At 41.6% G+C, this 15,813-nt stretch overlaps 1 protein-coding gene across 1 annotated transcript in view; it reads right to left on the reverse strand.

Annotated features, from left to right (window-relative positions):
- Positions 1–578: 578 nt before the first annotated feature.
- The window catches only part of TMC7 (transmembrane channel like 7), a 57,036-nt gene continuing 41,801 nt past the window's right edge, over positions 579–15,813 (reverse strand). Inside the window, exons 12-16 of the mRNA XM_061401261.1 lie at positions 14,756–14,942; positions 12,244–12,374; positions 8,867–9,022; positions 3,441–3,519; positions 579–2,651 (exon numbers count right to left, since the gene is read on the reverse strand). Of these exons, the coding sequence (XP_061257245.1) occupies positions 2,577–2,651; positions 3,441–3,519; positions 8,867–9,022; positions 12,244–12,374; positions 14,756–14,942 (628 nt within the window). The 3' untranslated portion in view covers positions 579–2,576. The remainder of the gene's footprint in view (positions 2,652–3,440; positions 3,520–8,866; positions 9,023–12,243; positions 12,375–14,755; positions 14,943–15,813) is intronic.

Raw genomic sequence — 15,813 nt, forward strand, 5'->3', positions numbered from 1 at the left:
AAAAAAGAACCTGAAGCCGAATGGGGTAGAACAAAGAAAAGAGAAATGTTTGCATGGACTTTCAAAATTCCAATTCCCAGTGTTTATAATGAGGTGTGTGGGGTCAGGGAAGGGGTAGTGACTGAAAACTAAGTATCCAGCACTGGTAAATGATTATGAAAGTATACAATGACATATGGAAGAATGCCATGTTCTTCAAGATATTATTAAGGAGGAAAAAAGGAGAAGCTCAGAAATAAATAAATATCATGCATACAACTACAGATACATATTTGCTTGAATATATATTATATAATTTTCTGGGAGAATAAAATTCCTCTGGGAGGTGGGATAGGGAATGCTTGAAATAACTATGTCTTTTAAGTTTAAAACACACACACACACACACATACCTCCTTGGCTTAAAATAGAGCCTTAATTGCACTCATTTGATGACTTTCTAAAATTAAATCTTTCTTCTCTCTGATTCTAGGAAAAGGCAAAGAGTAACATTACAAACTGTTATAGTTTTCTATGGTCACTAGATTGCTGACAAGACCCCTCCAACCACACACAATCACATTTTAAAACCTTCAAGATACAGTTTAATCAGTAGTTTTAATGCACATTTGTTAGAGAGAGCTGCACTTTAACAATTATACAGACATCTCCTGCAGTTATTAAAATTATCAAAATATAAAAAAATATTCAAGTACAAAGTATGCAAGTTAGCAGCATTTACCTAAGATGAATATATTAGCATATTTCAGTATAATAACAGGAAAGAAAACAGAGCTTCCAACACACACACACACACACACACACACACACACACACACACGCTGCACAGAATACTTGACTGTTCTCAGAAGCATGCTGAAGGCAAGAATGCGCTACATATAAATTCTTTAGGCAAAAATGCCAACAATTTAGAATTTTTTAAGTGAGGATGGAATGAACTTTCATTTGTTCAAAATTCCATACTAGTTATTAGACTTAAATATTCATAAACCTTAAAAAGGTATGAAAAGCTTGAAAAGCTCATCAGTTTTATAGTTTTTAAAAATACCCTGTATGAATACTAACTGTAGAAGAGCAAAAAAAAAAAAAAGTCTGGCAAAGGGACAAGTAGATAGACTTGTGTTAACTGTGGTGAGCTTGCTTTGTTTCTAAGAGCAAGGAGTGAATCATTTTTGAGTAATGGGAGAGTCCTGGGGGTGGGAAATAGTCTTCATAACAGCAGCTTTCTAAAACCTGCACCCACCTTTAAATGCGAGGCAAACCCAAGGAAAGGTTTAACGAGCCAGTGAAAGGAAGGAAAACACGAGAAGGAGGGCACAGACAGTCCATTACAAAACTACAGTACTTTGGAAAAGATTCTGAAGGTATTAGAATGAAAACTGATTAAACTATAATCAAGGCTTATGTGAAAAGGTTTAAAGCTATTAATTTCAGGTAAGTTTATACTGAGGTATTCATTGCATAAGGTTTTTATGGTAATAGAAGTCTTAAGAGATATCTACATGTTTTGTAAAATGAAATTAAAAATTTTAAGCACAAGAAAAACAAGAGCCTTTAAAACTATGAATACGTACATTTAAAAGCTCCAGCATTCGGTCTAGTTGGGTACACCGCCAAAGGCTGGCCTGATGCTGCAGCCCACGTGCCCCCAACACTCAAACACTCAACAGCCCCTTCCAGCCTGGCTCCGAACTGTGAAGTGCCATTCAGAGAGCTCAGTGCAGGAAGGGATGTGGCCTTTGGCAGAGCGAGATGCACTCTGCCTCTTAATCTTGATGGCACAGAACCCTTTGCCAAATCTCCAAACCCAGGACTAGAAGGGAATGGAAGGTTGTGACTATCCAGGCCCTTAAAGCAGCTTCCCCTGAGTAATGAGGCTGTAGCAACATGCCCAGGAAGCTACGAAATCCAGGCTACCAAGCTGTGGCTGCTCCCCCATCATGGGCTCAATCCAAGGCCCTCGGGGCCTTCCTTATTCACACGGCAGGAAGGGCTTTTCTCTGTCATACAGTATTACTCTCATATTACATATTACCACATAGCTGAAATTACATAACCATCCTCTCCAGGCTCCACCACCTGTTTCAAACATCATGATTCCAGGGTTTCTGCATTTTAAGTATACAGAACCATTCACAAGAGTCACTGCTTCTTAAGGGAACACCTCTCAGCCTAAACCCCCAGAACCTGGTTCAAAAGAACGAACCCAGGCTCATGGACTGATGACTTCCACAGTTAACTTTAAAAGACGATACAAGTGAGCTTGTAAAAACATGAGTGGTCTCTCCTCAATTTCAGTTGAAAAGCTTCAAAGTCAGTGTTTTGGTTAAGTTGCCCCTGAGCTGCTGGGTTACAGGCAGAAGACATGGTTTTGAACCTGCTTTACTAATGCCCTAAGGGCAGGGACCTGTTAATGTAAACACGGCCACTGGAGCTGCACATATGGAGCCACTTTCAGGAAAGGCCCAAACTCCAGAAAAATATATTTTAAAATTTCCGCTAAAATCCCCGACGGATATTGTAGGCTGGCAGGTCACCAGGCCAGCCTGTAAGCCACAGGCAGCAGCATTTCCCCGTCAGTCTAGCCGGTTCCTCAGATCCCTCTGGGCTTCTGTGAGTTTCTGGATTAGATAACGCTTGTCACGACTTTCCTAAAAAAAAAAAAATAGGTTCAACAGCATAGTCAATATATTTGGAAACAAATATTATTTCAACCCAAGAAATTACCTATCAGATTCAAGGCCAAGGATCCAAACTACTGGACCTCCAGTGACCTCCAAACTGTCTCTTTTACTCTTGTCCCCCAGACCCCCCCACCCCAGCCCCCGGTCCACAAAGCAGCCTTGTAAAAATGTTCTTTTAAAAATGAACATCAGACTTGGACAACACCCTCCAGTGGCTTCTTATCACACTCAGAATTAAACCCAGACTTCTCACCAGCACCCTCAGGCAGTGCTGTGACTCAAGCTCGCCTTGCCTTTCCCATCATGCACCCTCCGTGCAGACTGCCCTTCCTTCTGGGCCCAGATCTCACTGTTGTCTCTGCCTGTTACTCTCATACCCAAGACCTCCCATAACTGGCTCCTTCTCATCATTCAAGTCTTGGCTCCATCGTCACTTCCTGCTGAAATGGCTGCTATCTCAGCAGCAGATGGTCCACCAGGCACTCTCTAACTAGCTCATCTACGCCATCTTTACAGCAGTTATAGCAGTCGGAATGTATCTTTTTCCTTTAGCCACTGAGCAGTCCATCTCCCTTCTTCACCTCTGCATCCCAGCACAGTATGAGGATGGAACTGCAGGAGTCCAGGCCTGAAGGCAGAGTTCTGGGGGAGTGGTGATACAGTATCCCAGTCTCTCCCCGGGAGAAACTCCCATTCCTTTCCATGTCCTGCCATAAACATCCCTGGCCCTGACTCCCGGGACCGGAGCTTTCTTACCAGGTTCAGCTGCTCTCGGAGCTGGACGACCACCCGCTTGTGCGCTCCAGCCAGGGCGATGAAGTAAAACATAATGAGGCTGCAACATAAGGCGAGAGGTCACTAGGGAGTTTGTACCATCTGAAGGCCACTGCAAAACGACCCGACCCACTTGGCCTGGAACAGTTTTACTTTTGTTTGAACAGAAGAAGAAAAAAAGAAAACCCACCCCTCTCCCAAGCAGAGAGCATCAGAAATAGCCAGAGAGGTTTTATTTGGCAATGGCAGCAGAGACCGATTCCTGCCTTGCTTTCTAAGTTAATACTAAAGCTCTTGAATCTCCGCTGGCACACACAAGAGAGGGGAGAGAGGAGGAGATGGGCCAGAAGCTCAGCTCAACACAGAATAAAGTGACTGTGGATGATCACTGTGGAGCCTCTCTGGCCTCAGCCCCCTCATCTGTAAAATGGGGATAACAGAGTAAAACCCACTGATAACAAGCCTAACATAATACAGTTCTGAATAAAAGCAACTGGCAATTGCTCCTGTTTTCTGTGCAGCCCCAGACCTCAATTATGGGTGGTTGAAATTATTATCTTTGAGAAGACGGACAAGTGAAGTGAAGGGCAAGTGCCCAGGTAAACAGCAGGCAACATCATCCATGAAGGGGAGCTGGCTGCCTATTTAATCTCCCCAGAGAAGGCTGAGGATGTGAGGGCCACTGGAATCAGGGATGTCAGTCTTCTCTTCTGGAAGTCCCCATGGCCAAGGTCGAGAGTGACCCCCAATGATGTGGAAGCCAGATCAGGTAACCACCCCAGATGGCGGCAGCCAGACCACAGCTGGAGTGAACCAACAACGATGGAGCCGCTGGATTCCAGGATCCGCGGAATTCCAGGCTAATGGGCTACAACTCCCACATCATTGTATTAATATCAACGGTATCTTACCTTTAACAAATAAATTTTTTAACCCTTTTCTTGCATCATTGTGGGATTTTACTGTAGTAATATCTACCTCATAGGATAACTGATGACTGCAGGAGTTAGAACAGGTAAGCTACAATCAACTCAGTGATTTGTGGTAGTTCTATAGGTTCCAGGAAACTGAACCAGTGAATTCTGAAACAATGGTCCCAAAGGAAATACAGAACAGGTTCCTTTGTGCCTCTGGTCACAACATTTTTGTCAGCTGATCGATAGTTTCTTTTATGTTTCTTGAGAAAGAAAGTTATTAATACATAATAACTGTTTCTATTTAAAGACACCTTATTTAATATCACTGAACTCACAGCCAACAGCACCATGATGTGTGCCGGAATGAAGCTTATCTAACAAGCACAGTTCAGTTGCTCAGTTGTGTCCGACTCTTTGTGACCCCATGAATCACACAGCACACCAGGCCTCCCTGTCCATCACCAACTCCCGGAGTTCACTCAGACTCACGTCCAGCGAGTCAGTGATGCCATCCGGCCATCTCATCCTCTGTCGTCCCCTTCTCCTCCTGCCCCCAATCCCTCCCAGCATCAGAGTCTTTTCCAATGAGTCAACTCTTTGCATGAGGTGGCCAAAGTACTGGAGTTTTAGCTTTAGCATCATTCCTTCCAAAGAACACCCAGGACTGATCTCCTTCAGAATGGACTGGTTGGATCTCCTTGCAGTCCAAGGGACTCTCAAGAGTCTTCTCCAACACCACAGTTCAAAAGCATCAATTCTTCGGTGCTCAGCTTTCTTCACAGTCCAACTCTCACATCCATACATGACCACTGGAAAAACCATAGCCTTGACTAGACGGACATTTGTTGGCAAAGTAATGTCTCTGTTCTTCAATATGCTATCTAGGTTGGTCATAACTTTCCTTCCAAGGAGTAAGTGTCTTTAATTTCATGGCTGCAGTCACCATCTGCAGTGATTTTGGAGCCCCCCAAAATAAAGTCTGACACTGTTTCCATTGTTTCCCCATCTATTTCCCATGAAGTGATGGGACTAGATGCCATGATCTTTGTTTTCTGAATGTTGAGTTTTAAGCCAACTTTTTCACTCTCCTCTTTCACTTTCACCAAGAGGCTTTTTAGTTCCTCTTCACTTTCTGCCATAAGGGTGGTATCATCTGCATATCTGAGGTTATTGATATTTCTCCCAGCAATCTTGATTCCAGCTTGTGCTTCTTCCAGCCCAGCGTTTCTCATGATGTACACTACATAGAAGTTAAATAAGCAGGGTGACAATATATAGCCTTGATGTACTCCTTTTCCTATTTGGAACCAGTCAGTTGTTCCATGTCCAGTTCTAACTGTTGCTTCCTGACCTGCATACAAATTTCTCAAGAGGCAGGTCAGGTGTTCTGGTATTCCCATCTCTTGAAGAATTTTCCACAGTTTATTGTGATCCACACAGTCAAAGGCTTTGGCATAGTCCATAAAGCAGAAATAGATATTTTTCTGGAACTCTCTTGCTTTCTCCATGATCCAGCGGATGTTGGCAATTTGATCTCTGGTTCCTTTGCCTTTTCTAAAACCAGCTTGGACAACTGGAAGTTCACGGTTCACGTATTGCTGAAGCCTGGCTTGGAGAATTTTGAGCATTACTTTACTAGCGTGTGAGATGAGTGCAACTGTGCGGTAATTTGAGCATTCTTTAGCATTGCCTTTCTTTGGGATTGGAATGAAAACTGACCTTTTCCAGTCCTGTGGCCACTGCTGAGTCTTCCAAATTTGCTGGCATATTGGGTGCAGAACTTTCACAGCATCATCTTTCAGGATTTGAAATAGCTCAACTGGAATTCCATCACCTCCACTAGCTTTGTTCATAGTGATGCTTTCTAAGGCCCACTTGACTTCACATTCCAGGATGTCTGGCTCTAGGTCAGTGATCACACCATCGTGATTATCTGGGTTGTGAAGATCTTTTTTGTACAGTTCTTCTGTGTATTCTTGCCACCTCTTCTTAATATCTTCTGCTTCTGTTAGGTCCATACCATTTCTGTCCTTTATCGAGCCCATCTTTGCATGTAATGTTCCCTTGGTATCTCTAATTTTCTTGAAGAGATCTCTAGTCTTTCCCATTCTGTTGTTTTCCTCTATTTCTTTGCATTGATCACTGAGGAAGGCTTTCTTACCTCTTCTTGCAATTCTTTGGAACTCTGCATTCAGATGCTTATATCCTTCCTTTTCTCCTTTGTTTCGCTTCTCTTCTTTTCACAGCTATTTGTAAGGCCTCCCCAGACAGCCATTTTGCTTTTTTGCATTTCTTTTCCATGGGGATGGTCTTTTCCATGGGGATGGTACAGGATGGATCCCTGTCTCCTGTACAATGTCACGAACCTCAGTCCATAGTTCATCAGGTACTCTATCTATCAGATCTAGTCCCTTAAATCTATTTCTCACTTCCACTGTATAATCATAAGGGATTTGATTTAGGTCATACCTGAATGGTCTAGTGGTTTTCCCTACTTTCTTCAATTTAAGTCTGAATTTGGCAACAAGGAGTTCATGATCTGAGCCACAGTCAGCTCCTGGTCTTGTTTTTGTTGACTGTATAGAGCTTCTCCATCTTTGGCTGCAAAGAATATAATTAATCTGATTTCAGTGTTGATCATCTGGTGATGTCCATGTGTAGAGTCTTCTCTTGTGTTGTTGGAAGAGGGTGTTTGCTATGACCAGTGCCTTTTCTTGGCAAAACTCTATTAGTTTTTGCCCTGCTTCATTCCATATTCCAAGGCCAAATTTGCCTGTTACTCCAGGTGTTTCTTGACTTCCTACTTTTGCATTCCAGTCCCCTATAATGAAAAGGACATCTTTTTTGGATGTTAGTTCTAAAAGGTCTTGTAGGTCTTCATAGAACCGTTCAACTTCAGCTTCTTCAGCGTTACTTGGGGCAAAACTTGGATTACTGTGATATTGAATGGTTTGCCTTGGAAACAAAGAGAGATCATTCTGTCATTTTTGAGATTGCATCCAAGTACTGCATTTCGAACTCTTTTGTTGACCATGATGGCTACTCCATTTCTTCTGAGGGATTCCTGCCCGCAGTAGTAGATATAATGGTCATCAGAGTTAAATTCACCCACTCCAGTCCATTTTAGTTCGCTGATTCTAACAAGCACAGTCTCTGCATAAAACACATTCCAGCCTTCGTGCACTTAGAAAACCCTAGAAAACACTTCATGTCTGCATGAACAGCAAAATCACCCACCACCAAAAGCATGAAATGCAAGAAACATGGCACTATAAACAGATCATAAAAATTTAGGATACTTAGTTACAGTCTGAGCTATGGTTTGAATACTGTGTCCTGCCAAAGTTCATATAAGTCCTAATTCCAAGGTGATGGTATTAGAAAGAAGACCTGTGGAAGGTGATTAGGTCATGAGGATGAAGCCCTCACAAATGGGACTAGTGCCCCTATTAAAGAGACATCAGAGAGTTCCCTAGCCCCTTCTGCCATTACAGAATACAAGAAGTCTGTAGAGGATCTTCATCTGACCATATTGGAATCTTGATCCCAGACTTCCAGGCTCCAGAACCATGAGAAACAATATTTAGCGACCCAGTCTATGATATTCCACTACAGCAGCGGAATAATAAATACACTGAGACACTGTATGTCAAGGCAACTCATTTTTTGTTACTCAATGCATGAGTAACACACTCCATAAATACCCACAAAAAAGCATCACTAGTATTGACTTTTTGGTTACAAAAATATTTTAGCTACTAAGCATTTTTACAATACATAAAAAATATGGAATTTATGAATAATGAGAATGGACAGTAATTAGAACAGTGCCTAATACAAAGTAAGCCCTCAACACACATTTGTGATTAGAATTACTTTAACACGCAAAATGAATCTCTGCACAAAAGCCCTCATCGCCTCTGCACCCAACCTTTGTCATTTACCAAGCCTTCACTAAGGGCCGGTCCTCTGCTAATCACTTCACACATGTCACCATGTGTCCTTCTTCTCACAGCCCTACAAGGTATGTGCCATTTTTATTCCCATTTTCCAGGTGGGGAAATCAAGACTCAGAGAGGAAATGTGATGACCCGAGGCCACACAGCTTGTAAATGGTAGAGCCAGGATTCAAGGGCATGCTCCTACACTGGTATTCTTCTCTCAGCCCAGTTATCAATTCCTTTTCTGAAGAGCAACTAATTTTGTGATACTACTAATATGCAGTAATACTAATAATATGCAGTGTTTATTGGGTTATATTTTATAAGTCAGCCATCTGGCTAAGTGCCTTATATTTGGGATCTCCCTGAACCTGTTCAACAATATCCTGAAAGAATTACTATTATTACAACATTTTAGGGATTAGGTAAAGTACAGCCCAGAGAGGTTCAGTAGCACACCAGTGTCTCAGGTGACCTCCATTTCCCAGCGGAGAGCAGCCCACCAGTCTCGATGGAAAACACTTGCAGAGCCCTGGTGGTTCTCACTTACCAGATGATCATGAAAAAAGGCACTGCGAAGGCTTCCGAAGTGATGCCATAAACCAGCGTCTGCAGCGAGTTGGGGAAGGTGCTCACTGTCTTGGGGACCACTTCCCAGGTGGTGTTGAAGTTGGTGAATGGCCCACAGGCTTTGGAGGACGGGATGCTGCCAGGACACAAAGCATGGGGCTCAGCCCAGGCCTGCAGCACAGGCTGAGCAGCCTCCTCTGCACGCCTGCAAAGCTGCATTAACAGGACCCACAAGGAACTGCCTGACCGCATGGGCCTTCGGGAAAACCCCAGTCAAAAATGCTTACCCTGAAGTCTCAAGTCCCTAGACTTGATTTCCAGTTTACAAGAAATTGAGGACAGAAGGTCGAGTTAAAAAATAGAGCTACCATATATGATCCTGCACTCTTACTCCTGGGCATATATCCAGAGAAAACTTTAATTTGAATAGATACATGCACCCCAGTGTTCAGTGCATGGAAGCAACCTAAGTATCCATCGAGAGATGAATGAATAGGAAGATGTGGCACACACACACACACACACACACACACAATGGAGTATTACTCAGCCAGAAAAAAGAATGAAACAATACCATTTGCTGCAAATAGATGGACCTAAAGATTATCATATTAAGTGAAATAAGCCAAACAGAGAAATGGTATGTGTAATCTAAAAAATTTAATGAACTTTTTTTACAAAACATAAATAGACCCACAGACATAGAAAACAAACTTATGGTTACCAAAGGAGAAGGTGATGAGTGGGTAGGGATAAATTAGAAGTTTGGGATTAACATATACATACTACTTACATATAAAACAGGTAATCAACAAGGACCCATTGTACAGCACAGAGAACTATACTCAGTATTTTATAATAACCTATAAAGGAAAAGAATCTGAAAAAGAATATATTTATATAACTAAATCACTTTGCTGTATACCTGAAACTAACACAACACTGAAAATCAACTACAGTTAAAAAAAAAGAATCTGTTACTCAAAGATAGATACTCTGGTGATATTCTAGAACAGCAGTAAATTGAGCATCAGAAATTAAAAAAAAAAGATCAAGATAAATGACACTGTGAGAAAACAGACAGCTCTAGAATGTGGGGAGACCACTCTTCAGCCTATTAATTTAGAGGTGAGGAAACTGGCCTCGACTTTTTTAAGATTAAAAAAGACTAAGGAAACATGGTAACCAAAAGTAATGAGTAAAACCTGAAAAAGAGCCTCATTTACAAAATAAAGCTCTAAAAGACTATTTGCGGACAACTGGAGAAACTTGGCAATGGTGGGAATATGATATTGGCGTTATTTTTCTTAGGTGTGATAATGTTATTGTGGATATATAGGAAGAATGTCCTTACCTTTAGGAAGTGAAGGTTTAGGTATTTAGGAATGAAATGTTATGATGCCTACAAACATGGTGTGGTTCATCTGCACACACACAAAAGGTATGAACAGAGATAGAGTAGACAAATGGAGCAGGATGCAACAGTTGGGACATCCAGGTAAAGGGTATATAAGCTGTCACTGCTGCTATTTTTTTCAACTTTTCCATAGATTTGAAAATTGTTTAAATAAAAAGGGAAAAATAAAATTACAATGGGAAAAAAATTAAGGCTTACAAGAATTGGCTATAGTCACATCACAAAGTTCTGTGTAGGAAATTTTCTACTGCAGCCCTATTTTATGGATAAAAATTGATTCCTGGAAACAACCTAAATGTTGTTTAAGAAAATGGATGAGCAATTTGTGATCCATTCATACACTGGAATAAAGAACCACCTAGAGGGACACACACATATAGATATGACTGGCTTAGATAGAAGCTAAGTAGCCGGAAACAGAACTGGAGCATGAATTTCCACCACATACTCGTCTATACTTTTCCAAATCTATGCCGTGTGAATGCATTTCTTATTTTAAAAATCCAAAGTTAAAAAATTAAAAGAACAAGAGTTCTGTATGTGCTGGCCTGGAAAAGGACATAATATAAAAGTGAAACAAATTAAGTTGCCAAACACTATTATTCCATATGCATTTAAAAAATACATTTTTCATAATAAATCTCTTTAATTTATACTCTTTTCTGTACTACTTGAATTTTTCAATGTATAACATACTACCATTACAATAAACATACATAGACTTTGGCCACCTGATGCGAAGAACTGACTCACTGGAAAAGACCCTGATGCTGGGAAAGATGGAAGGCAGGCAAAGAAGGGGATGACAGGATGAGATGGTTGGTTGGCATCACCAACTTCATGGACATGAGTCTGAGCAAGCTCTGGGAGTTGGTGATGGACAGGGAATCCGTGCTGCAGTCCATGGGGTCACAAAGAATTGGACGCGACTGAGCAACTGAACTGAACTGAACTGACACAGACTCAAATTAGTTTAAAAAATAATAAAACCTGAGAGAGGAATTCAAAGTTCTAGGCTTTTCAATTAAAGATGAAGAAATGTGGCGCAGTGGTAAAGAATCCACCTGCCAACGCAGGAGGTGCAAGAGACGTGGGTTCGATCCCTGGGTCAGGAAGATCCCCTGGAGTAGGAAATGGCAACTCACTCCAGTATAAGAAAAAACAAAATGAAGAAATGGGACAAAATAGGATACATAAAATAAAGAAATGGAATTTCATGAGACTAAGTCAAGGGGTGGCAAACTACAGCCCATAGACCAAATCTGGTCCACAGTCTATTTTTCATAAAGTTTTACCGGAACATAGTCTTGCCTACTGGCTTATATACATAGATGCAACATAGATGATACGTAATCAGTTGAGCCAAATAAGTGCTACAGAAACCATATAGCTTGCAAAGGCTAAGTCGTTTACTCTCTTTCCAGAGTCGGTATAAATGGTTATAACAGAAAAAGTGGCACCCCTGGGTTTGGAACCCTCAATTTCTCATCCTCAGGACTGAACATTTCCCTTCTTTCCAAATTCCACACTAGATGACACGCTCCCCCGTGCCATGTCTGAGTTGTCTTTATACCCCCAGCACCTAGAACAGTGCCTGGTACATAGAAGACACGCCAAATCTTCTCAGTGCCCACGCATTATCTTTACAATCAGAAACAAACAATCCCAAACGCGACCAGAAGAGAGGTCCTAGGAAAAGGGATCGGGTGGAACAGACCCAAACAACACTCTCAAAACCAATGGGAAACCTCTAAGTCCAAGTTCAGAAGTGGACCAAGATATTTCAGCATCCAGAGGGTGATTCCAAAACAAAGGTGGACCTGACAGCCAGGAGTAACTTACTGACCTCTGCTGGTGCCAATAAAGAATGCAAAGAAGGCTTTAACACAAAAGAGGGACAAGTCAAGGAGGGAATGTTCTAGAAAGAAAGTCATATTTACCGTGCCATGCTGATTGTCAGAGGTATAATTGCCAAGCACAGTCCAATCAGCAACACCAACAGGAAGAAGAAATTAGAATTGGATGCTCTGAACTGCCTCGGAGAGGGTCTGCAGGTATAAAGAAGACTTATCTAAGGAGAGAAAGGAAGAAAGAGGAAAAATGAAGAGCACTGCTTCTCTGAGGATAAATGAGCACAGTCATGCATTACAGTGGGAATATAAATTGGCTATAACCTTTCTAGAGGGTAGTCAGCAATACAGACCAAAGTGAAAAAAATGGCCAAAACACACGCATATGGTATTTACTGCTACAGTTGTTGATAACAGGGAATAACTGAAAGCAACCAAAAAAAAAAAAAAAGGAAGTCGCTCAGTCGTGTCCGACTCTTAGCGATCCCATGGACTACAGCCCACCAGGCTCCTCCATCCATGGGATTTTCCAGGCAAGAGTACTGGAGTGGGGTGCCATTGCCTTCTCCGGAAAGCAACCAAAGCAGCTATCAATGTAAGCAGCTATCAATGTAGTTCCTTAAAGGTTAAAGTGATTCATACGATGGAAAACCACCTAGCCCTTAGAAAAAACAAGAGAGCTTTACATCGTATAAGGCACTGTCAAATAAAAAGTTGGGACGTCAAAACTTTGTACTGTATGATCTCATTTGTTTTTTAAAAATATGTATTTTTAAACACTTTACCATAAATTTCCTTTCTCAGCTTTACTGAGGTATAATTGACAAAATTATAAGGTAGAGTATACAACGTGATATATTTACAGTACACAGCATGAAGATTTGAAAAGATTCAAAAAGCATTCTCCTTAGGGGTTTAAATATGTATTAAATATATACATACCAGAATAGGAGATACTTTGCTTGCATTTTTACGTGAACATGGATTTTTCCTATATATTAAGTCTTTACTGAATTTGTTCCAATACTGTTTCTGTTTTTATGCTTTTGGTTTTTTTGGCTATGATACATGGGATTTCAGGCTCTCTGACAGGGGACTGAAACATCACCCTCTGCACTGGACCCCCAGTGCTTAAGTTCCTTTCCTATATATTAGAAATAAATATTTCCAATGAGGTTAAGACTTGAAGGGGAGATCAGGTGGGGAGTGGGGGAGAAAGAGGCATATACTTCCTCCTGAGTATTGCAGAAAGCTATAGTCTCAGGAGCATCAAGCTCCTGTGACCACAGCAGTCAGAGCATCTTGTGAGCCGAGGGACCCTGGTGTCTGGTCAGGGTGTCTGGGGGCAGCTGGCCAGTCAAGCTGGGGTGTCAGAACTCAGTCCAGTGCCTGTGACCCATTCTATTACCCCCACGCTGTCTCTACTGAGCTACACGCTGGGAAGCCACTGCCTAACTGATACTTTCTGGAAGAAGAAAAAGTTCCTACGAGCTTTCTGGTATCCACTTCTCCTGTGGTGACTTCAGCCAACTGAGTTTTCAAATGAAAGCACTGGAACATTCTTCAAAGACCAAAACAGCTGGGTAGAAAGTATGACCCAATGAAAGGCCCGGCCTACTGGATTAAGAGCATAGGCTCTGGAGTGAGGTAAACTTGGGTTCACATCTCAGGAGTCACTGATAAGCTGTGTGATCTTGGATCAGTTACTTAGCCTCTCTGAACTTCAGCTTCCTAATTTATAAAATATGGTTACTAGCAGTACCTACTTTAAAGGATTACATGATCATCTATATAGTGGTTCAGCAGAGTGGGAGGACACAGTATTATTATCACCTGTTAGTACTGTTGTACTTATTAATAATACTATTATTACTTCCATTTTTTAATTCCTAGGGCCTGGTATATTAGGTGCTAAATTATGTTGGGCTTATTAACAGATGTATATAAATATATCTATATCTATATCTATATCTAGAAGAAGGGATGGAATACATACCTGCACTGTTTAAATGTTTAACAGTGAGCATATATTGCATCTATAATTTTAAAAAGTTTGATTAACAAGCCAAGATAAATTAGTCATCTGTAGGGCTACTTCACCCATTGAGCCCTTAGTTCAGGTACAACGCCTACAATCTGTGAGCTGTTTGAGGAGCTACATAAATAACTGATAACTGAAAATAAATGCACCAGCTCCAAAAGCCAAGCAGAAAATTAAATAATTTTAAGTAATAAACCTTTTCTTAAAATCACCAAAAGAACCACTGTAGATGCTTACTCCTTGGAAGGAAAGTTATGACCAACCTAGATAGCATATTGAAAAGCAGAGATATTACTTTGGCAACTCAACTCTTAGCTACATACAAAAACATTTAAACCATAGGAGCAAGACCATTCTTCAACTCTCAAAATGATAAAAATGTGAAAACCCATTCAAAGTTGTTTTTTTTTTCACAATAAAAAAAATACATATAGCAAATAAGGGATGCAATTGTGATACATCTGATGGGATCTGGGTGGGCTCCAGGCATGTGTGTGCTGAATGTCCTGCAAGATCAAGAATGGTCCGGGTTATCGACCCCTCAACCCCACCTCTCCTTACCTCTTTCACGTAAAAGATGATAATGAACTTTAAGGTTGCAATTGCAGGAAGAAGGGGTGAGAAAAAGGCTCCGATCCAGCAAATGGTTTGCCCGTAAACAATCCCCAGAACATTATCAGGGATGGCAAACTCCTGCTCTCCCCAGCACTGAAAAAGCTTCCAGGAGGAACAGTAGGTCACCAGGATCCTGCAAACAAACAGGACAGCTTACCGCCTGGACTACCAGGGTCAGCCGAGGCACAGAACCACATCCACACAATTAGGGCTGTTTCCATGCATACTTCTCATGCAAACTGTTCATCATATGTCTAGAAGATGCAACATACAGTGAACTCTGGAGTCATTAAGACTAGGGTACAAGTCTCAGATCTATAGTTTACCAGCCAACTAACATTAGACAAGGCTCATTTTTCTCATCTGAAACATAGGGGGATTATAACACAGCTTACTGCACTGCATAGACAGTAAATGACCTGCAGTCTCTGTGTGCTGGCGTGCCACTCAATTCAAAAAGTACAGCGCTATCGTTCATCCACACAGATAATGGCTTACGAGGGACCTATTGCCCTGTATGCCACTCCTGGAATCCTAGAAGCTTCCTACAGAAACCCTAGGACCAGGGGTCTGAGATAAATACACACAGCTATTCACTGTAGCATTATCACATATTAGCAAAAATACTGGGTAACAACCCAAGTGCCCATCAGCAGGGGCTTCATCATCAAATTAGAAGCAATGTGTACAGCAGACTATTACACAGTCTTTAAAACATATGAGGAAAATATATGTGTCCTGACATGTAAAGTCATGGTATTTTGCTTGTGTAGGGGAAAAAGCAAGCTGTGCTGCTACTGCTAAGGCACTTCAGTCGTGTCCGACTCTGTGTGACCCCATAGACAGCAGCCCAACAGGCTGCCCCGTCCCTGGGATTCTCCAGGCAAGAACACTGAGTGGGTTGCCATTTCCTTCTCCAATGCATGAAAGTGAAAAGTGAAAGTGAAGTCGCTCAGTCGTGTCTGACCCTCAGCGACCCCATGGACTGCAGCCTTCCAGGCTCC

Source organism: Bos javanicus, chromosome 25, assembly GCF_032452875.1.
Source record: "Bos javanicus breed banteng chromosome 25, ARS-OSU_banteng_1.0, whole genome shotgun sequence".
Lineage (NCBI taxonomy): Eukaryota > Metazoa > Chordata > Mammalia > Artiodactyla > Bovidae > Bos > Bos javanicus.